The sequence below is a fragment of the Manis javanica genome, chromosome 5 (genome assembly GCF_040802235.1).
Source record: "Manis javanica isolate MJ-LG chromosome 5, MJ_LKY, whole genome shotgun sequence".
NCBI lineage: Eukaryota > Metazoa > Chordata > Mammalia > Pholidota > Manidae > Manis > Manis javanica.
In genome coordinates this window covers 40,536,982-40,564,302 of record NC_133160.1, presented here as the reverse complement: position 1 = coordinate 40,564,302, position 27,321 = coordinate 40,536,982, and the positions used below count along the sequence as shown (strand labels likewise).

The window sequence follows — 27,321 nt, the reverse complement described above, 5'->3', positions numbered from 1 at the left end:
ATCTTGGATTCCCTACCCACTAAGATGACTGCCTGGAAGACTTAACACAAATGCCCTCTATGTTACAAGATGCCTGCTTCTTTGGGGTATTTGAAAGCGCTAGACATGATGTCCATAACAGGGATATGTATCACACTATCAAGCTAAATGAAGCTTTTAGAAGTGAAAGACATCCTGTTCTTCTGCTTGCTATGGAAAAAATTACATGTATGTACCTTGCCCAGAGAGCACTAGCTAGACGCCATATGAGTCGCTGGCATAGAACAATAGAACAGACACTGTAAAAACATTTCTGAGGCTAACTTCCAGATATCAAAGGGGTGCCTCAGAGCTGTGGAGTGAGGAAATCACTATTTCACAAGGAATGATATTTTTAGACTGCATGAAAAATGAGGAATGCGTGAAAGTGCAGATGATAATGCAGACCAGCCACCCCAAGTTAGGAGTCTGGGCCCTGTTTCTGCTGCTCATTTCCATAGCAGCTCCTTATTTTGCTCACTTGTCTCTGTAATAAAGTTCTTACTTGAGAAAAATGGGCATTTACGGAAAGGTTATCATGCCATATGCTGTCAATTTTACATAGTTAATTCAGATGTGGTGGTTTTCCTTTGATTTTCTGAACTCAGAAGTTCTTAATTCTTAATTTAGTTGAAAATGCCAGTGGGTGATCTTCATCCCTTGCCCACCTCATGTTTGATCCTTAGGTCTCTCTGCCACATACCTTGTCTCTTGAGTCATGATTTCCATTTCTTTGTATTTCTGTTCTATGCTGTAAGATAATTCATTTCTCTGGTCTGCTCAGAGCACTAATTCAGTTCTCAGTAGTGAATATTCCCTTTCGTTCTTCAATTTCTCAGTCAGAAGTCATTATGTATTTTTGTTCCAGGAAGTCATTTTTGTGTCTCAATTAAATGCTTTTGAGGATTTTCCTTCCTTTTTTCATTAAAGTGCTGCTCCATCTCTTCTGCTAAGGCCATCAGGGCCAACTGTACTGTTTGTTCAGCTGAGGTTCCTCAACTCCCTGACTTCCCTTAAATATATGGTGACAAGAGCACCTCACAGACTTTGGACAAATGGAACAAGTGGACACTTAATGACAGAACATGTTTTTCTTTGTCAATACACTGGGTCCAAGTGTTGCAGTCAGGCCTCTTGGGATGTGGAAATGTCCAGCCACACAGGTGGGGTGATTTGTACAGGTAAATAGAATCAAATTAACTATCATTTTGAAAAAAAAAAAAGAATAAGAAAAAACAGTGTCCATTCCTGATGGTTTAGAAACTAGAGAGTAAGTAAACGGTGAAATGTGAAGACTCAATAATCACATGTCAACATCAATTATTTTATCACCAAAAATCATGAAGATGTGTACCACTCAATCAGTCTTTGCATGAACCACAACTCTATGATCTGACTCCTGTTTATTGGTCCAAATTTGTGTCCTGCCATCCTTTTATCTCTCTGCTCTAACTGCCATCTCTCTTACCATTGCATATACATGGTAAACTCTTTCTCCCTCCCCTCAGGGTTTTTCTCTTGCTGTTCCCTCTGTGAGGAATGTTCTACCTCAAGACCTCTGTGTAGCTTGGCTTGCTCCTTCCCATCATGCAAATCCTTGTTCCAAGATTATGTCCTTAGAGAAGTCTCTAAATTATCTAAACCCTTATCCCCCAATAACTCACTATCCAATTAGCATTTTACTTTATAATGTACTCTTTGAACTTATTTCTTTTTTTATTTAATTTATGTTTCTCTTTTCCTTGGCTATGAACATCATAGTAAAGGACTATGTTTTTCAGTCTTCTTTCCTTAGTACCTAGAACAGTTTCCAGGACTTAGTGGGATTTAATAAAGATTTACTAAATGAGTGAATTACTGAATAAAAAGCTTAAACAAACAATCAGGATGTCAAAACAATGCTGCAGTGAAGAGACGACTGAATGAGAAGTACTTGTCTTTCATAAGTCCTTAACCTAGTTTGTTTGCTTTTTAACAGAGTAAAACATAAATCAGATATTGATGATAAATTTGTTAGCTTTTTATCTATATAGTATTTCTTATAGCTCATTTATTAAGTAAAACCTGACTTATCCAAATTAAATTGTTTAAATTAGCCAATTCATATTGAAACAAGTAACATTTAAAAAGAGAGTTAGATAGAACAGGTTATGTTTAAAGCTTTTGTGGCAATATTGAGAACTGTGCTTCTCAATCCAAAATATCTAAATTTTCTATAATAGACCCAAGAAATGAGAAAGACAAGGATAGGAAAGCAAAAGAATGGACTCAAAGACATAGTAGGCTAGTAAGGAATTTAGAACAAAAACCTTTAAGCAGGAAAGACTAAGCTAACAAATTTCTATGTTAAATAACTTTCTGAATAGTTTAACTAGACGGAAACCATCAGTAGCATTGTCAATGAGCTATAAATGTGCCCAATTCATTTGCACTTCCTCATTACTTCCTTGATGGCCTGTGTAGTTATGGTTACTTCCATCACATGCCAAGAAAACACATGTGAACTTTGCCCAGAAGGGAATGTCCTTGGATTATTGTTTTAGTGGAAATGATGGATTTGCACAAATACACTAGCTCAGTTATCAATTTTTCATGATTTTTATTCCCTTTTCATGTTCAGTTATCATGAAACACTACATTTTTGCCAAGCAAATGGTCCAGGTAAGGAGCCTTTACTATGACCAAGAGATACATTGAAGATACAAGCTTTCAAAGGGACTGAATTTCTTTCCCTAGCCTTAAGAACACTCAAGAAGAGTAGCTGTTGGAGTGTGGAGGGCTGAGTCACACACACTCTTGGTTCTGTGACTCTGAAATCTTGAGTATGTCATTTAACCTTTTGATTCTAGATGAGGAAAACAATACTTACCCTGGCTGGTTCATAATACTGTTGTGAAAAATTCATGTAGAAGACATGGTTGTAAACTGACTGTTTTATAGTTATTTTTTTTAACCCTGCTTCTTTGAGATTATGAAAGTTTGCCTCTAAATTGAAGTTGTCACATATATACCTTTCAAAGTGAGAGGGAAGAGCAAGCCCCAAAGTAGGTATGTTTGACCATGTGGTCCTTACTTCTAGTTGAGATTAACAATGTTCAAACCTGTTTAACAAATCTTGAAATTACAGAAATGAGCAGAAAACAACACTGCTGTTTCTTTAAACACACAAAGGCACCAAGAGCTCTTTCATTAGGAAAACTCCCATAGTTTCCTTAACCAACATTTCCAAATAATCCATCTTCTTCCTAAGGAAAAAGCTAAAAGAATGGTCCATCATAGATGGAACATAATTTTTTACAGCACTCATGTGATTATCTGAGAAGAAAAACATACAAGATCGGCCTTTGAATGAAACCTATCTGGTCTCACAACATGTTAATCGCCGAACCTCTGAAATCTAAGCTTCCATGGTGTCTTTACTTCTATTATGCTTTGTTTACAGGAGCAATTCTCCTGTCCATCACCAAACATATCCCAAAGATCTTATTAAATAAACAGAAGACATGATTAATACTCTAATGGGAGCATTTCATGTCATAAAAAATCCTGATCATGACTATTTATCTATCAGTTATCCAAGCCCACTTCAATCTCACACTCAGAAGTTACTTTATGACAGTGATTACCTATAAACAGAGTTCAAGATACCAAAAATTACTGTATATCAGGAATCCCCCATCAACAAAGGTAACAACACTGTAAGAAAAACAGCATAGAATAGTTTCTTATTCTTAATTTTAATGGAAGCTATGCTGTTTTCTCTTTTACACACAAAACCAATATTATCTCAAGATGCAAAAATGAGATCATGGCTAAATGAATCTGATCACTTTGCATGTGTTCACCACCAAAACCAATCAATAAAATCCCTTCAGTCAATGAATTACAGGAAAATATTCAATCACCCATGTAACCCAAATGAAATATGGTTAGCTAGCTTTGGCTCAAAGACTAGATCTACGTGATATTCACAGAACACATTTATCTGGCTTTTTTAAAATTGAGGATCAAATCACGCCCATCTTGAATGTTCGCTGATTTTGTTATTCCCCTACCTTATGATGATCCTTGGCCAGCCATTCCTTGATGGTGCTGAGGGCAATGACTGCAGCAGGCTCATTAGGAAAGCCTAAGTGAAGAGCAGAATAGAACATTAACAAAAAAAGATGAAAGTAACAGAGAAGTCAATCATGGTATATTGGATTTTTCTTATTTAAACAGTATTTAAATACCAATTAGTACTAAGCAAGGCAGGCCTTTAGTAAAGTAAAAAGGAAGGAAAATCCTCAAGAGCATTTAATTGAGACACAAAAATGACTTCCTGGAACAAAAATACATAATGACTTCTGACTGAGAAATTGAAGAACGAAAGGGAATATTCACTACTGAGAACTGAATTAGTGCTCTGAGAAGACCAGAGAAATGAATTATCTTACAGCATAGAATAGAAATACAAAGAAATGGAAATCATGACTCAAGAGACAAGGTATGTGGCAGAGAGACCTAAGGATCAAATGACGTGGGCAAGGATCCTACATACAAGTTATTAAGGGAGCTGGTCCTATAGCAGTTTGGGGCTAAAAAGCAATAAAAGATTTAATTGTATTTTCTATTTTACAATAACATTCATTAAAAATGTGCTTACATTTGCTTGATAGGTTTCAAAACACTGCCACATAATTTTCTCATAAGAGAGGCTCAGATTAAGATATATTGCCCTCAGTTTATAAAACAAGTAAATATGGCTGAGAGAATCTGTGACTGCTCCGGGTCACAGGGCCAGCAGTACCCCATCGATGACTGACATAGGAGAGCATGAACAACTTGCCAAATAGCCATATTGCTGAAAACTCTTATCAGAATTCAAAGAAGGCAACACCTGCTCTTTTTTGGGCCATCAGAAGTGATGTTTGCATTTGAGGCAACGTGCAGTGACCTGTAGTATGTATTTGGTTTTAGAAGGACAGGAAGAATGAAACACTTATACTATGTCTAAGTGAACATGAACACACATGATCAGAATTTCCAAAAGTTTCCCAGAATGGCCCTTCAGCTTAGGTGAATCAAATGCATCCCTGAGCTCAAATAATCATCAGACAGTCTGCCAATAGAGATAAAAATATGTGAAGGATTAACCTTGTAAGTTATATATTTACAGGGCATAAAGAAGAAAAGGTAGGAGTGGCTGTTATTGTGACACTGCTCTAAGCTCACTGACGGCCTCCTGATCACCAAACCCTGCAGCCTTTCTGTCAGGCTTCACTGTCTCTGTCTCCAGTACTAGACGTGTTTGACTAGGTTTTCATGCTCGATATCTCTTCCCTCCTGGATTTTCTTTCTTTTGGGAGGGTGGGGCTTAATTTTTTTGTTTTAAAGTGTATAGGTTTTTAATATGTACACAAAGTTATACAACATCACCACTAATTCCAGAATATTTTCATCATCCCTCAAAGTCTGCCCTGTCCTCTAGCTGCTGGCAACTATGAATCCACTTTCTGTCTCTAGATTCACAGATTCTTCTCCTGAGGTTTTCAACACTGCCTTTTTCTACATTTCCTCCTACGTGTTTGATCTCCCCAGCTCCTTTTTCTAGAAGCATCCATTACATGTATGTCCTTCTCAACGTCCTAAACCCAGCCTGCCCCTTCCTCCATCCCCTCTGCTGCGGCCAGCTGTAGCATGCTTCTCCAGCATACCCAGGAGGGTGTCTTCTGGGAAGGCAGGCCCCTGTGACATCTGTGCAGATGTAGGAGATGGATGTTGCTGAAATAGGGAGGTCTGAGACTTAAAAGATTCAATTTTACCGGAAGGCAAATACAAATTCCAGTGTTTCATGCTGATGGTCTAAATCTCAGTAGACTTTCAGAGAAAATGTACATGAGAGGAGGCAAGACAGAGAAGTTGTTTGTTCCCATTTCCAAGAATAAATACTGCTTTTCTGATTAGCTGTACATATTTTGTTAGAGAGTGCATTAGGAAAAAGGACAAAATAAAGCTGGGCTATGATCCGCTTGACCGTTGTCATATGGGAGAGAACCACTGTCATATGAAAAATATGCACTAGTTCTTGAAACTGTAAATTCATCTACAGCATTTGGGATTGTGGATTTGTTTTGCATTGTTTTGTTCCATTCATATTCCTTAAATGGAGGCTTTGAAATGTAAACTCTTAAAATTAGAAAAACCTGGTAATTAAAGAATCAATTAGCTAATTCATTAAATAAATTATTATTAAACTGGTAAAGTAGATAATGTAGACACTTTCAATGATCCCCTGTCCCCTAAAGTCCAAAGTCTCGGAGGGGAAATAGATAAACGGCAACCACAATACAATGTGACAAGTGCATTAGGAATGTGGACATGCAGGTAAAGAGAGCTAAGCAGGAAGAGAGAGGCTTTCTATGAAACAATAGAGTGTTTGGGGAAGGGAACTCTAAACTGGCCACCAGAGGAGATACTGTCTCCAGAAGGAAGCTGTGAGCAGTGAGGAATTACTGAAAAACATGAGGGAAAGTAAAGTGGGGGAGAAACCAGGTAAAGTTCCTGTGGGCTGCAAAGAAAAGGAGGCAGCCAGGATGGGCATTAATAGGTAGGGCTTAACCACAGGATGCTTTCGCAGTCCACCTCTTCTATGAGTTTAACACCTGCATTTGTAATCACCTGGATACTTTCCCTTGATGGGCTCTGGAGGCAGAAATGTAACTTTCATTCTTCCACAAAATGAATCTCTTTCTGACTTCCTGGTTTCTGCCTATGGCTTTACCTCTTTCCTAGTCACTGCAGTATTTGACTACTTTCCCTGCTGGTAACAGTCCTAAAGACATTGTCCTTCTGAAATATTTATACCACCCTTTCCCTTGCTTCTTTCTCCATTAATCTCATTCAAGAATTTTTCTCCTCCTCTAGTCTGTCCAGCTCACCACTTCCGAGGGATTCTTCTGGTAGCTACCACACCCTTGCACAAAACAAGGTTGCCTTTGCTGGACTGCAGCACCTTAGCTTGGCATTATACATCCAGGGGGCCCTTCCAGGTTTGTCTTAGTTTTCCTTCTTATTCTCTTCCAATGAAATTCTTCTCCAACTTTTTATATGTTTAAGAAATACTTAAATCACAGAATTATAGGGCTATATAAAGCTAATAAATACTGTAATCACGCTCAGCTGTGATGGCTATCAGCATTAACCTTTAGAAGACCCAATTCCCCACAGAGAAATTCTATAAGTTCTTACAGACCCATGGCAACTATGGCCATTTCTCAATTATCTGTGACCTCCTGGTCACTTTCCCACATCTATCAAAGCCTCTAGCACTGAGTTATGGTTCTCATCTCCACCTCAGGGCTGGCCTAACCCTGGGTGATTTCAGTGTCCAAGAAAATGACCACCCAACACTTGGCCTGCCAGTTCCTTGACCTGGTCATATTTTACAACCACTTCAATTCCATCTTGTCTCCAGATCATGCCCTGGACCTTGAGGTAATGTTTCTATTCCAAAATTACTAATTTAAGCAGTGCTCTCTCAGACCTGTTCTCTCTTTAGTTTGTTTAGCTACTTTCCAAGAAACAGCCCTTACAGCATTTGAAGCCTACGTGTCCTCAGACCATTCCCCAGATCAAAGCTACTGAATAGGCTGGCTCTTCCCTGCCTCCCCAGGCTCACCTCAGGTAGTGTTGCTGTTTGCCTTCTCAGCTCCAGCTATATTGGCCTTCTTTCTGGTCTTTGCATGTGGCATGTTCCCTTTTGCCTCCCTACTATAAGGCCTAGCTCATGTCATTTTCTGTTCCTGAAATGACATGTGTCTCCTCTTTTCCTAGCTTATTTTATTTATCCTCCTTATTTATTTGCCCTCTGCCCAGTCATTGCTTCTCCCAGACAGGTTCCTCTGACACTGATAACTCCCTTATTTTAAGCCTTCATGACACCATGTATCTTTCTCTGGCAGCCCTCATCATAGTTGTTGAGATATTACATGTATTTATGTAAATATTTGATTAACAGTCATAGAGTGAAAGCCCTAAGGAGCCAGATAGCACATCTGTTTCAGCTTATCACTGTATCCTAAAACATTCATGGCACATAGGAGATGATCAATAAATACGTGTTGAATGAGTGAATGAACTGTGAACTTGTGAATCATTGTATGTATAATGGGAAAGGCTAACTACTGGGACACCAAGGGTGTTTAGCCCTAGAGCATCACGTAGGTGAAGGGATTCTGAGGAGCTATCTAAGCAGAATAATATATCCACATTTCTTCTCTACTGAGAGATGCATATGAGAAAATAGAGTTCCTGGTGGGAAGATGTGTTGTAATTAATTAAAGGAGAAGGGAAAAATCAAGACAAATATCCCTGAAAATATGCCAGCTTTTAGAAGACATGTATATACAAGATAAAGTATGATGCTCACAGTAAACAGTAACAGCACAATCTTTTGTCTACTTAAGTGCAAGACCCTAAGGGTTACAAGTAAGATCAATGAAGGATTTTTGCCCAGTGATGGGCTTTCTCAGGAGGTCATAACCATATTGTGGTCACCAGGGAACTTTGGTTCACAAAAGTAGAATGGCCACCCAGAGGGAAAGCTGCAGACAAGCTTCAGATGAATCACTGAATTAAATGACATTGAAAATCTCTTCCAGGTATGAGGGTCAATGGGGCTGAACAAGCTATTAATAATTTAGGACCAGGCATGCAGGGAGTTGTGTGTGTGTGTGTGTGTGTGTGTGTGTGTGTGTGTGTGTGTGTGTGCTCAGGGTATATGGAGAATTTGCTTTTACTGGAGTTCCAAAGCTTACTTCCTTATTCATTAGGATGGATTATTAAAATTAGCATTTGCTGTAAATGTTGAAGTTGATTTACACAATTTATAAATGATTTTTTCATTTGATTTACTTATGTATTTAAATTGCTTGGTAAATTTTTACATATATATGTATATATGTGTGTATGTAGACACACATGCATACATATATCCACTACTATATCGAAGTATGAAACATTTCAACACCTCAGAAAGTTTCCTTGTCCCAAGTCCATATCTACTCTGTGAAGACATGAATTATCTGTTTTCTATTATAAGATAGGTTAGTTTTATTTGTTTTCATACTTCATATACATGAAGAATGTGCACTCTTTTTTGTCTATATTTTGTCCAATATTATGCCTGCCTGACTGAGCCATGTTGTTACATATAACAGAAACTCATTCTTTTTCACTGTAGTATTGTATTCCATTGTATGAATATTCCACAATTTATCCAATTTATCCAATTTAGACAAGTGTTGATAGACAATTAGGCTGCTTCTGGTTTAGTCCTATTATGAATAAAGCTGCCACGAACATTCTCCTGCATGTCATCTGGTGGACATAGCCCTTGTTTCTGTTGAGAATATACTCAGGATTTGGAGCTACTGGTCCATGGTTATGCAGATGTTTAACTCTGGTAGTCTTCCAAAGCTGCTGTACCAATTCATATTCCTGCCAGAAGTACATGAAAGTTTAAAATAATGCATTTCTCTCTCTAGTCAGTTAGTTAATGTGTCAAGATGTACTTACTAATTATATTTTCTTGACCATTAAAGACAGCTTTAGGCCAATCAATATTTTTTATAGCCAGAAGTTCTGAAACGTTTTATGACTTGACTGTTTTCTCCCTGCAAAGCAGTGAGTACTTAAGCCATGGGAGGGAAAATTCTGTCAACAGAATAGCAAAATGACTTCAGCAAAAGAGGAAAAGTGACATAGAAAGTTGAATTTCCAATGGTTTTCATCCATTTTGCATCAAATAACTCATTAGACATTTTCCCTTCAGTTATTAAGCAGATATTTATTTTTGAAAATCAAATTGCAGGAAGATACAGCAATGAAAACTCATTGAAGACTCCACTTAGCTCTTGAAATATTTACTAGGATTGCTGAAAATTCAGAATGTTTTCAACAAAATTAGAGTGACTATGGTGTTGACTTTGCCATAAACAATTTGCCTCTCTAGCTTTCTTCTTTTGTTCTTTTGCTGTTGTTGATCATTCCCTAATGTCTTTGACTTTGTCCATAGCTTCCCATATTTAAACTAATTTTGTTTCCTTGATACAAAACTAAAACATGTTCTACTGAAAATCTAGCATATTCTAAAATAGAGAGAAATATAACCTACTTGGCCAGTGAAACTATCCTTTTTGGAGGCAGAAGCAATGGATCAGCTTTTCTTTTAAACTTAAAATGAAGGTCCACTTGTAGCTTTAGATAACCATATCATAGAGGGGCACATGGTAATGCCTTAAATCAGTTATTTCAAAGAAGTTTTACCAGAAAAAATTAAAAATAGAATTGAACATAATGCCAGGTATAGTTAGGCCATGCTTCAAAAATGTGAGCTCCACCTACCGCTTACAGTCTACCCAGGACCTCTCTCTCTTGCATTTTCCCCCAACCCAGTTGCATTGCCTCCCAGCTCAGTTATCAGTTTCCTTTGTTTAAACTGTGGATGCCTTTCTAGCAGTTGTAAGATGAAAGCAGTCTGTAGATGAATGTTCAGGCACAGCTCACAAATATAAAAGCTATTTATTGTTTATGCACTGAATCATTTTATTTTCAGCTGCAAAATTTCTCCTGTAGTGGTTTTACCTTAAAGGGTGTTTAGTCCATACTCTAATGCCACACAGCAGGGCACATGGCCCAAAGCAGTGATAAAATACTAGCAATTTTATTGTTACCATAAATCCCCATGTACACTGCATATTATTTAGAAAGTGGTTGCTATACTAACCAGCCCTCAGAGTGACTATAAGCACCAAATTGGTACAGGATTGCTGTAAATATCTAGAAGTTAGAAGCAATAGTTTAAAATGTCAAATTCCCTTGAACTCTGCACATTGAATTCATATCCACTTTTCAGCTCTCCTTCCCAACAACTCTTTAATGAGGGAAGCATGTGGCTGATTTTTTTTTTCTGTTTACATACAAACTCAAGTAAAAGAAAAATATTATGCAGTTACTAAAAATGGGATTTTCAGCACTGATGAAAATCTTTGTCCTAAATGAGATGGATGGATCACTGGGTTTATTGCAATACTAACATCAGTTGAACTGGGATTGTCAACATTGACTATCACAGCAAAATTACACTTTGCTTGGTTTTTTAGAGAGCATAACCATAATATTTTTGCACATAGCACAGAAGTTCTGGTGTGGGGACCAGTGGGACATGAAATAGTATATTTTACTAGCTCAGGTAAAAGGAAATGAAGTGTGAGATGAGTTGTGTTTTGCTCAGAACACTTCTACCGGTCCTCTGAACACATGCACACACCTGTGCTCTGTGGGGAGGAGAGGTAGTGAGATACAGATGGAGGGTGTGGTGGGCATGGGGAATTATAGGCAAATGAATTCATTTCATTTATTTTTTAATCTCAAAATGGTTTTTGTCAACCTGCTCCCCTTAGGCCTCCTTCCAACCCATAAAAGCAATTCTGATGGCAGGATGAAATCAAATTACTTGAGAGAAATGAGCTGAAGGAGGCTCACCGTTCAGCAATTGCTGGAGCAGCCATTCAGGCAATTCTAGCTAAAGGCTGAGTTTCACAAAAGATAAAACAGGTGAAGTAATAAGACTGACACTGGCCCCTGTTACTGCAGTGAGCATGGCAGCAGAATGCTAAAGAGGGCAGTGCTGGCTTCCCTCAGGAGAGCAAAGGGCACCACAGTAGGCAATAGTGAGGCTATTGTCACCTGGCAGTGAGATGGCAGAGCCTCAGCTGCTGTTGAGAGGATGAGGTAGGCTTTGTTGTATGTGGATATAGCCACAACATGGCATGTTAACAAAGTGAATAATCGCAGCAGATGCTGACGATGCCCGTCTTTTATCCCCTTGGCATGTGTCATCCTCGCACACTGGCTTGACTTACAAGCACAGCGTCTGTTGCCTTGTAACTGGGGCTCTCTCTGGCATCCAGAGCATGCTCTGCCCACACGTGGGGCAGGCTCAAAGGGTCAGGGAATCAAGTCTGCCACACACATCTCCAACCCACAGTTAATGAGAGGTTGTGGGTAAAAGTCCCAGCTCACTACCCTTTGGGTTGGAAAATGCTGAGGTTCGTGTGTCACACAGTCACAGTTGCCTGAGTTGCCCAGCGGCATTTCCCTCTGCTTGTCTATGGCGGCAAATTGCTCCACAATGCATTTCAGTGGTTTCCATTCTGTATCTGTCTCTCTTCCCCACTCCCCTTCCTGAAATCATCTCCCAAATCAAGTATTTGCCTCTGCATCTGCTTTTTACGGGAAGCCAAACTATGACTACAATTGTTATACATTCAGGAACTTGAGAAAATGAGGTGTTATGTCTTATCTTGCTAGCACCCCTTCTCAAACTTTTCTACTTGTAATCTCTGGCATACGCACAATAGAGAAATGTTTTATAAGTTGCTTAATGACATGGGGGAGAGAGTTGGGGAGCTCGCCACTTGTCAGTGTGAAAGCTATTTATTTGGGGGAGTGTAGAGGTCATATAATCTGGGCTCACACTGGCATGTAAACCTTTCCCCACTAGGCAGAAATCTTGAAACAGTTGTAAATTGTTTCTCTTGCTGCACTGCTGCTAACATTTATTGAGCAATTATTACAATGTACAAGTCCTTCTACTTAGCATTTACACACATTACCTTATTTAGTCTCCATAATGACCCAATGAAAAGGAGGGAAAAGATAATGGAGACGAGTTGGCCTGTAAGTGGACAGCAATGTTAGTTTATTGAGCGAGGAGTCAGCCAGAGCAGATTAATTTGGATTTATAGGAAATACTGCCAAGAGGTGTGCAAAGTATATAGTCTGTGTGATGCAAGCTCTACTTGTTGCTTGTGTTAATCAGGTAAACTCAGTGTCAATCACTAATGTATTTGGACTAGCATCTGCTTGAAGTGGAGGCAGTGATACTGCACAGGGCCCAGGGTGGACAGGGTGGGAGTCTAGGCTGTCCTTAGGAACCCTGCCACCTCTGGCTCCCGTGAAACATAGCCCAAACCCTTAAAACTCCTTTTGAGATGTATGTAATCTTTCTTGTTTTATAGAAGAGAAAAAGTGACTCTCAGAGAACTCAAGCAAGGGGCAGGGCCAGCACTCAAGTCCTGTTCCTGCCTGACCTGCCTCCATCCAAACCCTAGCCCAGTGCCTGGCATATTGCTTGTCCTCATTTCTCCATAGAATGGATGGTGCATATCACCAGGAAGCCCTCTCCTGCAGAGTCCAGTTCCAGAGCAACACTGTTTCAAACTCCAAAGATTCCAGAGCAACACTGTTTCAAACTCCAAAGAAAGGAAATCTAATCAGAGGCCCCTATTGTCAGAAGCCTTGTTTCAGAGAGCAGGGCACAGTGCCTCCTGCCAGGCCACACCCTAGATCTAGCATGACAGATTTTCTGCTCTCTCTGTCTGGTGGCAGTGCCCAGTCTACCACTTAATGCCTTTGATGCACAGTGTGAGATGGGTGGGCCTAAGAAGTCCTTTGGGAACATAGAAAAGCTGGTGTTCTGATGGTACAATTACTTCTTCATATCCAGGTTACCATCATTCTGGACACAGCGAACCTGGAAATTTGAAGCTCCCTGGCTCACAGCAGAATTCCTGTGATAGCACACCTTTCCCCATGGTCCCACCTTATCCTGCATTTTATTCAATTCAGCACCAATTTGCCTAGCAAGACCTCTAGGATTAGTCATAACATAAAAAGGGAGAAGGGAAATTCTGTACTTCTATCATTTTAATCTCTTAACACCCATTCTTTCATTTCACTTGGCATTACGTGTGCCATAGCAAATGACACCCCAGAAATTCTGCTACATCTGGCCTCAGACTTGGTTACTTTTGCTTCCACCTATTTCAAAAAATAGTAGAACACAAAGTTTTCCTTTCTTTACACTGCAAAGCAGGTATGAATGAGCTGCATTTTTATGGGACACAAGGTTATAATCTATGCAAGCTTCATCAGCTTCTCAAACTTACGAGCTCCAGTTTCTATTTCTAAGAGTATTTTAAAAATCATCTTTTGCCTAAGGAATTATAATAATGACCTGAGAAATGGCTCGTGAAATAAATTCCTTTCTGTGCAAGCTGTTCCTACTATCCCTGAATAAGTCTCTTGAGAAAGAAGATGAAGGATCTCAGAACATCACCAGGAATTGGGTTTTTCTAAAATTCTTTTTTAAAAGGGTATTTTTCCTTCAGGGGCAATCATGGGAGTTCATTGAAGACATCATTTTTGACTAAAGATTATATTGGATTGACTGGGAGGCGAAAATGCAGTTTTTGCTTTTTGACCGGGTAGCATTCTATGGCGCACAGACATGGTAGCCAGTGATCTTTCTAAACATAAGGTGTGTTATGTCACATCCGTGCTAGGAGACCCCAGTGGCTTCCTCCACACTCATGACCAAAGTCCAAACTCCTCACTTTGGCTAACAGAGCACTTTTTTGCTCCCCTTATCAAAATCTACAATGTTATCTGTCCCAAGTGCTTGGTTACCATGAATCTACCCCATGGACACAAGCTCCATGAAGAAGAGTCTTTATCTGTCCTATTCCCTTTTCCACCTTCAGTGTTCAAAGCAAAATAAATGCTCAGTAATGCATCATGCTGTATGTGGGAACATGGGAAATACTTAGTTGCTACAGTGTCCTGTGAGCCTCCCTCGCTCCCTGCAGTGATTTTATGCCACCTGAGGCCCAGAAAAATGAGCCTTCTCGCTAAGGGCAGGAAACAGAGTCTGTGCTACTCTGGTGCCTGTCAGCCAAGAACCCCAAACATGTGGCCTTGGCATAACCTAGAGTAACGGCCTAGGAGAATGAGCACTAGAGCATCTTGGTCTTAAGTCTAACAAATACTTTTCGGGCTTCTGCCACCCTCAAGCTGGGGCACGGAACAGGACATTTTTCAGGGACACATCAGCAAAGAGGGTCTCTTAGTTTCAACTAACTTTAACTTGGTTTCAACTGTCACTGACTCACAGGAGTTACACCACGTGTGTCCTGAGAAGCGTTTAGCTCCCACCTACACATTTGGGGGCAAAAGTTGGCTGAAAGAGGCACACCGAGTGTTGTCATCCCAGCTCGCAGCAGCCTGAACCCTGACCACCACAGCATGAAGCTGAGTTAGTCCCCACGTCCCTGGTTGTTGGCTTTTACTCTTCAGTGATAATGAACGGTCAAGTTCCCTCAAGGCCTGAGTTTGTAAATTGCCCTCATAATTCTAGGAATTCCTCTGAAAAATCTCTGAGCCAGCAACTCCTTTGCAATGAACACTCAATGTGGAGCATCTCTCCTCTTCATGACTGAAGGTTAAGACAGACCTTGGTTGGAACATGCTACATTCTGAGGTCTGGCTGAACCAATCTCTCAATTTTAGCATGTGGAGTTTTCCTGAACAGGGCTGTCCAGTTGGTGAGAACTCTGTTCTTTGGTACAATGGACTTGACAGCTGCAGCCACTGCTTGCTGAGTAAGACAGAGATTAGTGCGATCTTAGACACCAAGACTGTGATTAAAAGTAACACGTTATTTGATATAGTTACATAATTTTTGTGGTCAACAATATATTATTTGACATAATTAAAGACCATTGGGGGACATCATTCTGAAAATCATTTTCAAAGATATTCTTAAAGATGTCAAGGGAGAAGTTCTGAAAATTTCTGTGTTGAAATGTAACTTCAATTTTTATGCGAGCAGTAATGTCCCTGTGCCTTTTTCTGATAGTTTTGTTTCTGAGTGTGCTGGATCAGATAAGAGTCCCCAGTTCTTTATTCCTTTCTGCTGCACACTGTGTAGAGCCTGTCCCTATGAGTGGAATGCATTTCCCTGTTCCACCGAGGTTGAGTTTGCCCGTGTGACTTGCTTTAGCCAATGGGATGTGAGCAGAAGTGATGCTTTAAAAGCACTTGCTGGCATAAAAAGAGAATCTTTCAGGCAGCCACTGCCCTTTCAGACTGGCACCTAAAATAAGACAGGTGGGGCTGAGCTCCAAAAGAAGCTTGAAAGCCAGTTTGGCCAGGCCAAGCCCGAACTTGATCAGTTAAATGACAGCCAACCTGGAGAACCACCATCAAGAGACTAAATGCTATTTGCTGTCAGCTGCTGGGTTTTTGAGTTTGCTTGTAATGCAGAAAAACTGGACTGATACAGTGAGCAAGGACAGATAGTGCTCACAAGCCCACAGGAGTGGTTTTTTTCCTTCACTAAGTCTTTACCATCTTTGAAATACAGTTTCACCTGTTGACTGTCTGTCCAGCATAAAAACACTGGACACACAATAAATTCTGCATACCAGTTAAAGAAATTCAAAGACCCATAGGAACTAGGTTAAGAGACACCCTGGAATAAGGAAAAAAGAAGAGATTTTGGATTCAGACCTACCAGACATTGCATCCTTCCCTAGCATCGCCATTGTGTGTGAGCACCTTTCTAGACTTCAGTGTCCACACTTGTAACATGGGGAGGAGGCTACCCTCTTACTGTGAAGATTAAATTGTATGAGTCACACACATTTTACTCTTCACAGGTGTTCTTGTTTAGTCCCTTTCCATATGAGAAAACTGGAAGATTTAAGAAAGCCTACTCTGGATTTCACCAACACTATGGTAATATGAGTACATTTCTTTAACAATCAAAAATGAACTTAGAATGGTCTGAACAATTGACTCTGATTCATCGCAGATATGATCTTTTGCTCTTCTATCTAGAACATTCCCTTCACTGCTTTTGGGACTTCTAAGTTTTACCCAAACATAAGATATTGCTCCTGAAAATGCCTAGAGAGATGTGACTGGAAGTGATGAATGTATCATTTCCCTCAAATGGACAGAACCTGGCTTATTCCTGTTAACCACACTGAAGTACTTGGGAGATAGTCAATGTCTGAGGGTTGACAGAAGAATGAAGAGAATAAGCCACAGAATTATAAAGGAGGAAAACTGCATCTTAAAACGCAAATTTCTCACAAGGCTCACCATTGTTAGTCTTAATAATGAATGACAATATTTCACAAACCGTGAGCTCTAAACTAAGTTTGTGGTAGGATAATGAAATCCTCGAAGGATGTATTTCTAATCAAAAATCAATTTGTTCTCCTGCCTGAGCTGTAGTAAGCAAGACACAAGATAGCGCGAAGTTGTAATGTGTCATGAAAACCTGCCAGGGCTAGAAATGAAATTTAGGATGTGCTTCTACTGGGAATAAATATCTATTTAAACATGAACATTAAACATTAATTTTGATGGATCTCTTTAGGAAGTTGGAACTTTTGTGGAACTCAGTGATATTCCTGAGAGAAAAATAATGTAGGTGTTTGCATAGTATTTCCCTTATATAACACCTCACAGTTTTCTTCTTAAAGCAGAATGGCACTCTGGCATGTAAGGAGCTTGAAAGTCATTACTCCCTCCTAACAGGTAAAAGACTGAAAAAAAAAAACTGAAAAAAATCAACTGTTAGATCCATCAGAGAAGTGAAGTCACAGGTCAAACTTAGAGACACAAGTGAATACAAAGAATCACAACTTACCAGAGCAGAAACCCATGACCAGAAGCCTCCATGGGAACCAACACCAGAGAAGGAGAACCTGAACTGAAATCGAGGAATTACTGGAGACTGTAGTAGACAGTCTTGCAGTTAAAAATCCCAGGTGGGGCCTAGTCTTAGGGGGGGGTGGGCCCTACACACTTTTGTAAATTTTACTTCCAGGAGCTTGACCAGGTTCTCACAGTGAATATAGAGAAAAATTCCCTTGTGCTACCTGTAGGGAGAGGAGAAAGGAACTATTTTGAAATAGGCCACTCTGTTTTAAACTAGGCCTGCCTTGAGGGGAAACTATTCTACCAGAGCCTAACCTGCTGGAGTTTTATCAAAACTAACCTACCTAGGGGAAGGAAAGTGTTCTACACCAGCCAGCTCTAGCTATCTGTAGTGGGGGAAGTGAAAAACTCAACTCCAGCCCACTGTTAAGCATCCTGTCCCACCTCAGTGGGGAAACAGGGGAATGAAGAAGCATTTGTGAAGCTCACAGCCTGAAGGCAAGGGGCTCACTGAGAGACTGAGACCTAATCACAGGACTACAGAACACTTCCTCTTCCCCCACACTTCACCCCGACATTGCTGAAGGCCTATTTACTGCTCTTCCATTTACCCAGTACATCATGTCCAGCTATCAAGAAAAAATAACAAGGCATATTAAAAGGCAAAAAAAAAAAACAGTTTAAAGAGAGAGCAAGCATCAGAACCAGACTCACATATGGTAGAGATTATGGAATGATTAATATGCTATGGATTCTAATGGATACGGTACAAAGCATTCAAGAAGATAGGGGCAATATAGGCAGAGAGACAGACAGAAATTCTAAGAATTAGAGAGAAATGCTATAGATCAAACACACTGTAATAGAAATGAAGGATGCATTTGATGGCCCATTAGGCTAGACACAGCTGAATCTCTGAGCTTGAGGATATAGAATGTTCCCAAATGGAAAAACAAAGAGAAAAACACTGAAAAAACAAACAAACAGAATATTCAAGAATTGTGGGACAACTACAAAAAGTATAATATATGGATAATGGGAATACCAGAAGGAAAAAAAAAGAGAGAAAGGAACAGAATAAATATTTGAAGCAATAATGACTGAAAATGTCCCCCAAATTAGTGTCAGAAACTGGACTGCAGATCCAGGAAGCCCAGAGAACACCAAGCAGGAAAAATACAGAACAAAAAACAAACAAAAAACTATACTTAGATATGTCATATTCAGGCACTACTCTGGTGTGTGATTTGGACACTGGGGAAGGAGGATTTGATAGTTTGCATGTGGGAACAAATGGTATGTAGGAAATCTCTGCACCCTCTGCTTATTTTTCTTGTTAATCTAAAATCGCCCTAAGTATAGTCTATTAAAAATAAAATAAAATAGCCTCAGCTTTAATAAATGAGATATTTTCAGCAGCTATTTCCAGCATATTTTCTAAATGCAGATTACCTACAAGTGACTTCCATGTTCTTTTGGAATTCTAAATTCAAAAGCTCATTTTAGGAGTTGATATTGAGGCAATTCCTGTGTGACAGCAAACATGAAATACTTGAACTCTGTCAAGCACAGAGGTCCAGTAATTCCTAGGGAATGTTTTATCAGAGGCAAGTGTTTTCTTTGTGTAATGTCAACAGTGGCTTTAATAACTTCTTGTCATTACAAAACACTTTTCATGGACATCAGGAATTCCCTTTTCTAACACATTTCTGACATATAATAAATACTGTTATTTCCATAAAAAATGTAGAATGGACTACTGATACACAAAATTTGAATCTCAAAAACAGTACTTTGAATAAAAGAAGGCAGACATAAAAGTATATATACTGCAAGATTCCATTTATAAAATGAAACTTAAAAACTGGCAAAACTAAACTGTTAGAAATCAGGACAATGGCTGTTTAAGGGGAATGGGATTGACTGAAAGGGGTTATGACAGAACTTTCTAGGATGATAGATATTGGAGTCGGTTACATAAGGCTATTCTCTTATTCAAATTTTCCTTCATGACTCAGGATAAGCTGTAAAAAAGCTATTTCCAAATGGTCTGAGTGGCCAGGATGGAACACAGTTCAGACTGACCACCCTTATTAGTACCTAGTGCTTCCCGAAGGTTTACTGAAGTGTGAGAAGGTGACTCCCACTTCTCTGATCTTTCTGCAACAGAGGTGAGGTTGATTATCACTTTCAAAATATTTATTTTTATAATACCAAAAAGAGTGAGAGAAGAAGGTAAAGATTAAAAGAGAAAAAAATTCCCATCACAGATAAGGATATGGGAAGCAGAGGAGGTAAAAAAAACAAGTAGAGTCATGGTGGCGATGGAGAAGGGGTGGTCTCCAATTCTGCAGTCTAAGAGGGTGGGCAGTAAAGGCAGGATGCCTATGACTTCTGCTCTTGGGGAGCCAAATGAGCAGCCCAATGTGTTCATGATTTACCCCTTTGGAGGGTTAGAAACAGCAGATCAAGAACCAAGAGAACTGCAGTCTTGACATATTTTTGAGCTTCACAATGCCCCTCTATATCGAATTTTGATAATACCATCATTATTAATAGAAAACCATAAAACTTAAAGAACCTATGGGCTTCACTATTCAGAGAAGAGGAAAATAAACTGTGGATGTATAACATAGCCTGCTCCTCAGCCAGGCTTAGGGAGACAAACCCCAGGAGGAAAACAGGCAGTTGCAATTTTAAGAGGAAAGGGCAGAGGATGGTGGAGTAGTCCTATTGGTTGAATTAAAGACGAAAATCCAAGCATGGTGGTCATATGTGGGCATGAAGATTCACCCTTTGCTCACTGCTCTCTCCTCCCAAAATAAATAAATAATCATGTATAAATCTCTCTAAAGCCCTTCTTTTCCTATTGGGATGCATTTTTTAGACTGCATAATTGGGTAGAAAATTATATTAAATATTTTTCAATTATCAAAGAAGCCATCCTATAAAGGACTTCCATGGAAAGAAAAGAAAGAATTCAAGATATCACAATGGTTTGGTGGCCACTATAATGTTACTGATTTAATTTACTTCTCATCAAGGGCATAAGCTAGCCCTGTCCCAGAATTCACTACTGCTTGGTCACCTTTGCTCTTAACAGTAGTCAGTTCCTTTAGCACCCATGTTTTTTGTTTAGACCCAAATGAAACTACATTCCTTTTTATGCTGCCTAGTAAATACTAGGTTTTTAAAAGGTGTTTAATTTCCATACCCACACTCTACAACAAGAACCTGAGAGTATCTCTGACTTTCTTTCTGGAACCATAGTATTTATGTGATATGTTGCCCTTGGTTAACACTGAGCTCAATCAGCACCATTCACAGCATTCATAGCTCAGAGCTCAGATTCTCTCTCCCTCTGCATGTGTGTATATAAAGTATATATACAATGTATAAGATATATATGTATCATATACAATATATAAATATAAAATATATGTTTGTGTGCATGTGCATATATATAATATAATATATATATATATATTTGTACCATACATATCATATTACTAGAATTTAAATACAATGCGACATTTACTTAATCTTAGCTTTTACTACCCAAACTGAGGGATCTTGGTCAGTCTCTCCCTTGTGTTATTCATTCAGGCACTTCCAGGGTAGTAGATATTGCACCAAGGGATTCAGATACCAACCTGGTCAACTACATATAGACACAGATCCTTTCTCTGTAGATACCGAATGGCATGCACACTTGAGCCCAAATCAGAATGTTATGTAAGATGGCACCTTCTATTTCTGTTTCACAAATAAAGTTTTGAGTAGCACACTAGCTAAACAAGAACTATAATATTGCACTGTGTCAACTTCAGCATTTTATAATTAAATATTATGCATATATGTTAGGCAGAAAGACAGAAATGAGAGGGATGAAAAGGAAAGGGAGCTCCCCAAAAATGACTCAGGGAGTTGATCAGATAGAGCCAGAGAGCCAGACATGACTCAAGAGAGTTAATCAGATGAAGCCACAGGGTCCAAGAGTGACTCAGGAAATGTCCAGGATACCCCCAGGTAAGAAACATCAGAAGCGCAGGCACAGCACAACCATGTCTTCATTTGACCAATCAGAACAAACCTAGAGAGCTGAGAACTGTCAATCAAGGACCTCTCTGCACTGCCAAAACCACAAAGCCTCAGAATGAGCACCCGGGCCTGTCTCACCTCAGGCGGGCTGCTCTGTAACTCTGCAGATGCAGTAAAACTTACTTGGGTTTCTCATCTCACTGTATCTGACTTGCCTGCGACACGGAGCCTGAGTTCCTTCCTTCCTAACATACACCCCTTCTTACTTTATGGTCAAGGGAAGGTAAAGTGCATTGTCAGGGTTATGGTGGGAAACAGCTTCCCGAGATGATTTAAATACAGAAATTTGATGAAGGGACTGCTTACAGAGCTATGGTGGCAGGGGTGACAAAAAAAAAAAAAAGGCAAGATAATCTGGGGCACCCAGAGACCAACAGCAGAAGAGAGCAGTGGACACGCTAGGGGCAAGGGGTGGCAACACTGTTACTGCTGCCCCGGAAAGGAAAGCTGGAGCCATGACACAGAGGCTGCCTGGTGAACCACAGTCATGGAGGGGCACCACCACCAGCAGAAATGTGGTGCCCAAGTGGGAGGTGGGGAGGAAGGCGGGGGTAGGGGTAAGGGTGCCTGGGGGTGGGGGACAGGAAGCTGGAGGCAGGCAAGAAGTATCCCAATCACTCCCTCCTATCTTTCCATCCCGCTTTTTAACTGACTCCTCCTCTCCCTTATCAGCCACACTCAGAGGTTGGGCAGCAAGGAAGCTCAGACAGCCTTGCATAGAGCAGGTCAGAGAAGAGCGGGCAAAGGAAGGAGAATGAAAACCAGAAAACAACAGATTGGTAAGGGAACTGTGCTACTGGGGAACATAACCCTCATAAAATCAGTTTACTTTAGACATAGCTCCAGAGATAGGGGAGCACACAGAATGGAACACGATCCCAGGTTTTGTCAGGAGGTCATCCAGAATTGGATAACTATGATCATGGTTATGAGCCACAGGCCCAGGAACTAGGGTGAACAGATGGGAATTGGTAGATCCCAGATCATGCTGGTACTTGCCCAGCTTTAAGGTGAGATTGTCCTCAACTAGGCAGCGAGCTGGTCTCAAAGTTTCTGTATGTCAACCTTACTTGTTTCACACACTTATATTCACAGATCATGAATATGCATGGGACAGAGATTTCTTTTAGGTTTGTGACAGTCAGAACCTTTACATAATTAACAAAATTCTGGATCCACCAGGGTTTAATCGAATTCTATTCTGCACTAAAGTTGCCTTCAGACCCTAATGATTCTTCAACAAAATTTTTTAATTTTAATTTCATATTTTACATTTACTGTTTATTATTTTTAAAGTTTTTAGCCACAAAGTGGTCTTTAAAACATACCTCTATGTATTTATCTGCATATGTGCTTATCTTTAAAGAGATTTTCCAATATCCTAAGGCCATTTTGGCAGCCAGTGGGTGTCAATGAATTTAATCAAACACCATTCTAGGGCATCAAACATTTGATCGGCATGTTCAAATCAGGAGCAGCAGCTGACGCAGAAAAGAAAGACCATTTTCCAGGACCACCTTAAAGAAGAGGCATTCAGCCTTCATCTTAAATATGTTCTGTAGGCTAATTAACCCAGTAGAGCTGAAAGAACAGTCAGAACAGAAAGTACACACACAACAACTCTGCAGATAGCCGTGCAGCACTTGATAAAGTTCATTACTTAAATAATAATAATAATAAAAATAAAAACAATACTAATGATGATGATGATGATGTCAGGGGGAAAAAGAGAATCTGGTATTAATAAGTGCTCAAAAAAGCTAAGTCAGGATAGATACCTAGCAAAGGGAAGGCCATGCCATTGCTCATCCCATTGTCCTCTCCAAGCCCTTGTCAAGAGAAAACTGTCTCTCAGGTGTCAAGAAGGATTTGTGAGAGTTCATCTGATTTTCATTTCAGAACCAAGGATTTCCTAGCACTTTCATGAAGGAAGTCTTTAGTACTTTACCAATACGCTCAATTTTATGCTGGACACATAAAATGGCTGTTTGACATCGTGCATCATCTCTTTTTGTATTGATTTATCTTCTCACCTTGATGAGGGAGTCTCAGGTTGCAGAATGGCCATGCAATAGGAGAATGCCATTTTGCCTAGTGACAACTTGCATTTGTGATCAACAGCCACCTTGCACCCAGACACTTTGGATCTACAAAATATTCTGAATCTGTTTCAAAGAAAAAGCAATTTTTTCTTCTCTACATAGTCTTCACTTAGGAATTAGAGAAAACATAGCTGTAAGATAAGCCACTTCCTTATTTACTGTGACATTCGCAGGCTGTTACACACTGTCACCCGATCTGTCAGGATGTGTTTTTCCTAGATGCCAGGCACTGTGTTGGGGCTTCTAGTGAATGGGAAGAATTTCTGGCCTCAAAGAACTTGATAAAGGGGAAACAAACAAGACACACATACACATGCACATGTGCCATACGTGTATGTACTTACGGACTGTGGCAGGTGATGGCAGTGCTCACCCACATTCCCCTGGCCCACCCTACGTAGCACCTGTATCTTTCATGGACAGTCATGCACAAGCCTATGAGCTCCCATTTCATTCACCTGGGTCTCTCTGACTCAGGGCTTTGACCCCTGAACAGAGCAGGAAGATGTTCAGTTTGAACTAATCAGACCTAACAGAAAGTTAATGACTCTAGGGATAATCCTTACCCGTGAGTGATGAGAGTCAGTGGACAAATACCCAAGATTCCTTGACCTCTGATGGCACAATTATGAAGCATGATCCTTATGGTTTCCCAGAAGGTCCCTCTATTAGTTTCCTACTACTGCTATAACAAGTTACCATAAATTTAGTGACTTAAAACAACAAAAATTTATTATTTTACAGTTCTTAAGGTCAAAAGTCCAAATAAGTTTCACTAAACAAACATACGTGTTGGCAGGATTGCATTTCTTCTGAAGGCTCTGGGATGATTCCATTTCCTTGCTTTCTCCAGCTTCCAGAGCCTGCTTGTGTTACTTGATTCCTGACCCCTTTTCTCCTATCACTTTGACATCTGATTCCATTGTCACATCTCCCTGCCTAACTCTGCAACTGTTGTCACATTGCCTTCTCTAACTCTGACTCTCTGTCATCTTCTTATAAGGATTCTGAATAAGCAGAGTATCTTCCCAGCTCAATACCCTTAACTGAATCAACATCTACCTGCAAAGTCCTTTTTGCTTTATAAGGTGATATTTTGGCAGGTTCTAAGGATTGAAGTGCTGACCTTTCTGCGGGGCTATAATTCAGCATACCACAGCCTCTAATAAGAATCAATCCCATTTGTCCACAGAGCAAGCCATTCATGAATATAGCCTCCATTGGTCTTCTCCCCACTACCATCTCACTCTTCTATACCCCAACATGGGGGTTCTCAATTTTCTTTCATCTGAATCTTTATCTCAAATTAAAAAGATTCACACATGTCCATCAAGTTATTTTATAATATAAGAAGTGTCCAAAGGCAGAAGCTGATAAACAGAAGGAACAAAAGTGCTACAGAGGTTCCATGGGTGTGATCAGTTCAAACTGAATTCCAGAAGGTGACATGGAAAAAGAGGGATTTAAGTTAGATTCTGAAAAAGGAGCATATGGTTTATGGTCAAATGGGTAATTTTGTATTTCCCTTCCTTTCTTCTTAAAATAAATATATGAGAGCCACTTTCTGGCCAAGAAAAATACTGCCATCTTGAAATGAAGCACTTAATCAAAACTTTTTCAAGTTCCCAGGTAGAGGCATATGACCCAGATTTTTTTAATAGCTGAAGACATGCAACTTTACCTGCAGGACTCCACAAACCAGAGAAAGACTTTGCAGGGAGATCTTGCTGATTTTCCTTCTCTGTACTAAAGCAGGATGCAGCAATCTAACTGAATGAATATGTGCTAAGGACCAAACACAACCAAACACAACCCTTCCAGTTGAGGGAGATACCAAAATAAGGATGCACCAACTGTGCTATGCTCGGGAGTTTACAGACTTACTGGAGAAGCAAAACAATAACAGCTTTACAACTGAAAAACAATATTGTATTTTTTTTAAAAGAAAAGCGACATTACTGACATTTTGACTCCTCAGTGGATGGTACTATGGGGAAAGAAAACATAACTATCAGTGGCTCTGACCACCACAGTTATTTGGAAGATTTGGACTCTGTGAAGAAGGTTGAGGAATACCTTTTTTGCTCATTTATTTCACTTTCATTTTCCTCTTGTGCTTGCAAAAGAGTGGTATATCATAAAAGTATGTGTCTAAAGTAAGCACAAAAGTGCTGCTTTGATAGGTGTAAAATACAAATTTTAAGGGGTAATAAGACATAGTATTCTTTCATGTTTCTAAAATTATGAAGGTATCTTAAAATTGATAGAATTTTGGATCCCACAAAATGGAGCATTGTGAGGTACCAAATCAGTCGAAAATACAGATATATCATTCCTTTATTGCAATTCCATAGAAGATGTATTTCGCCACAAACATTTTGCTTGACTCTAAGGCTGAGCAACATAAATTTAGTGGAAAAATACAGGTCCTTGCCTGCCCCTCTCCACAGCTTTTGTTCCCCTGTGGTTCCCTTCCTGGGACATATTCTTATAAAAGGCAATAAAGAGCATTTTTCTTCTCTTGTTTGATTTTAGATGGTGTGCAAAGCCTGAAGGGCTCAAAGTAGAAAGTAGGGTTGATTAGAATGACAGGTTTTCTGCCACAAGAGTCCCAGCAGGGTCACCTGCAGCCCTCCAGCAGCCACCAGAGCTAACCTCTGAGGGCAACACAGATGTAAAGAGGAGCTCTTTACAAGTCACTGGCACAAACAAGGCAGGGCCTTCCCCCTGGCATGTGGTAGCAGGCAGCCGGGGGTTCTTCTGCTGGTGGTGTAATGTATGACTTCTGGGTGCGGCTACTGCAGAGCAGAGAGGTTTGCTAAGGGAACATATTTTTGGCAGCAAATGCTGAGAAACACAGTTTTTTCCCTCTCCATAGGCTGCATTACATTTCCTCACATCAGAATGTAGATTTCCTGAGCACTTTCTTGGATAAACTCTCAGAAAAGAACTCAACCCTACACTTCATTCCTCTGGAAAAGAAAGCCTACCATATCAATGCCAGAAGAAAAAGATTTACCTGCATGGCTTTCAAAAGTACTTGGAGATCCTTCTCCCATTGAATGTGAGAGAGAGGAAGCTGTGTACCTGTGGGTACCATCTGGTACACATGTTCCATGGTGAGGAGAGTGGTTAACACTGACTCCCATACATCAGGGAGGGCCATGGGGCCATAGGACATATGCCGGCCCCCAGCAGAGACTGTGCTGCACCGAGATGTGGGTCAGAATGAAATCCAGTAGTTGGCTGCCCATGCCCATGCTCGGGTTCATGGATAACAACCTCCCTACTCCTCAACCCCAAGAAGAGACACATTTTTTGCACAAAAGCACCCAAACTTCCAAGCCCTACACCTATGAGATCGCCTCTGTGCAGGAAGAAGTATCTTCCTATTTTGTACCCAGTCCTGGTATAGGCTGGCAGTTGCCCTAGAACTAGGAGAGGGGTGTTTGTTTTTAATCTGTAGCCCCTGAGAAGCAGCCAGTTTATGGTATTGATGGCAGCATGTTAGGCATGCTGAAGAAAGAAAAAGGAGGAAAAAAAC

General features: G+C 40.0%; 1 protein-coding gene across 3 annotated transcripts in view; it reads right to left on the bottom strand.

The window, feature by feature from the left end:
- MACROD2 (mono-ADP ribosylhydrolase 2) overlaps nt 1–27,321 on the bottom strand; it is a 1,939,939-nt gene that overhangs the window by 491,685 nt on the left and 1,420,933 nt on the right. For all 3 annotated transcript variants that reach the window (XM_037022462.2, XM_037022461.2, XM_037022460.2), the window contains exon 8: nt 4,074–4,147. In XM_037022462.2, the coding sequence (XP_036878357.2) occupies nt 4,074–4,147 (74 nt within the window). The remainder of the gene's footprint in view (nt 1–4,073; nt 4,148–27,321) is intronic.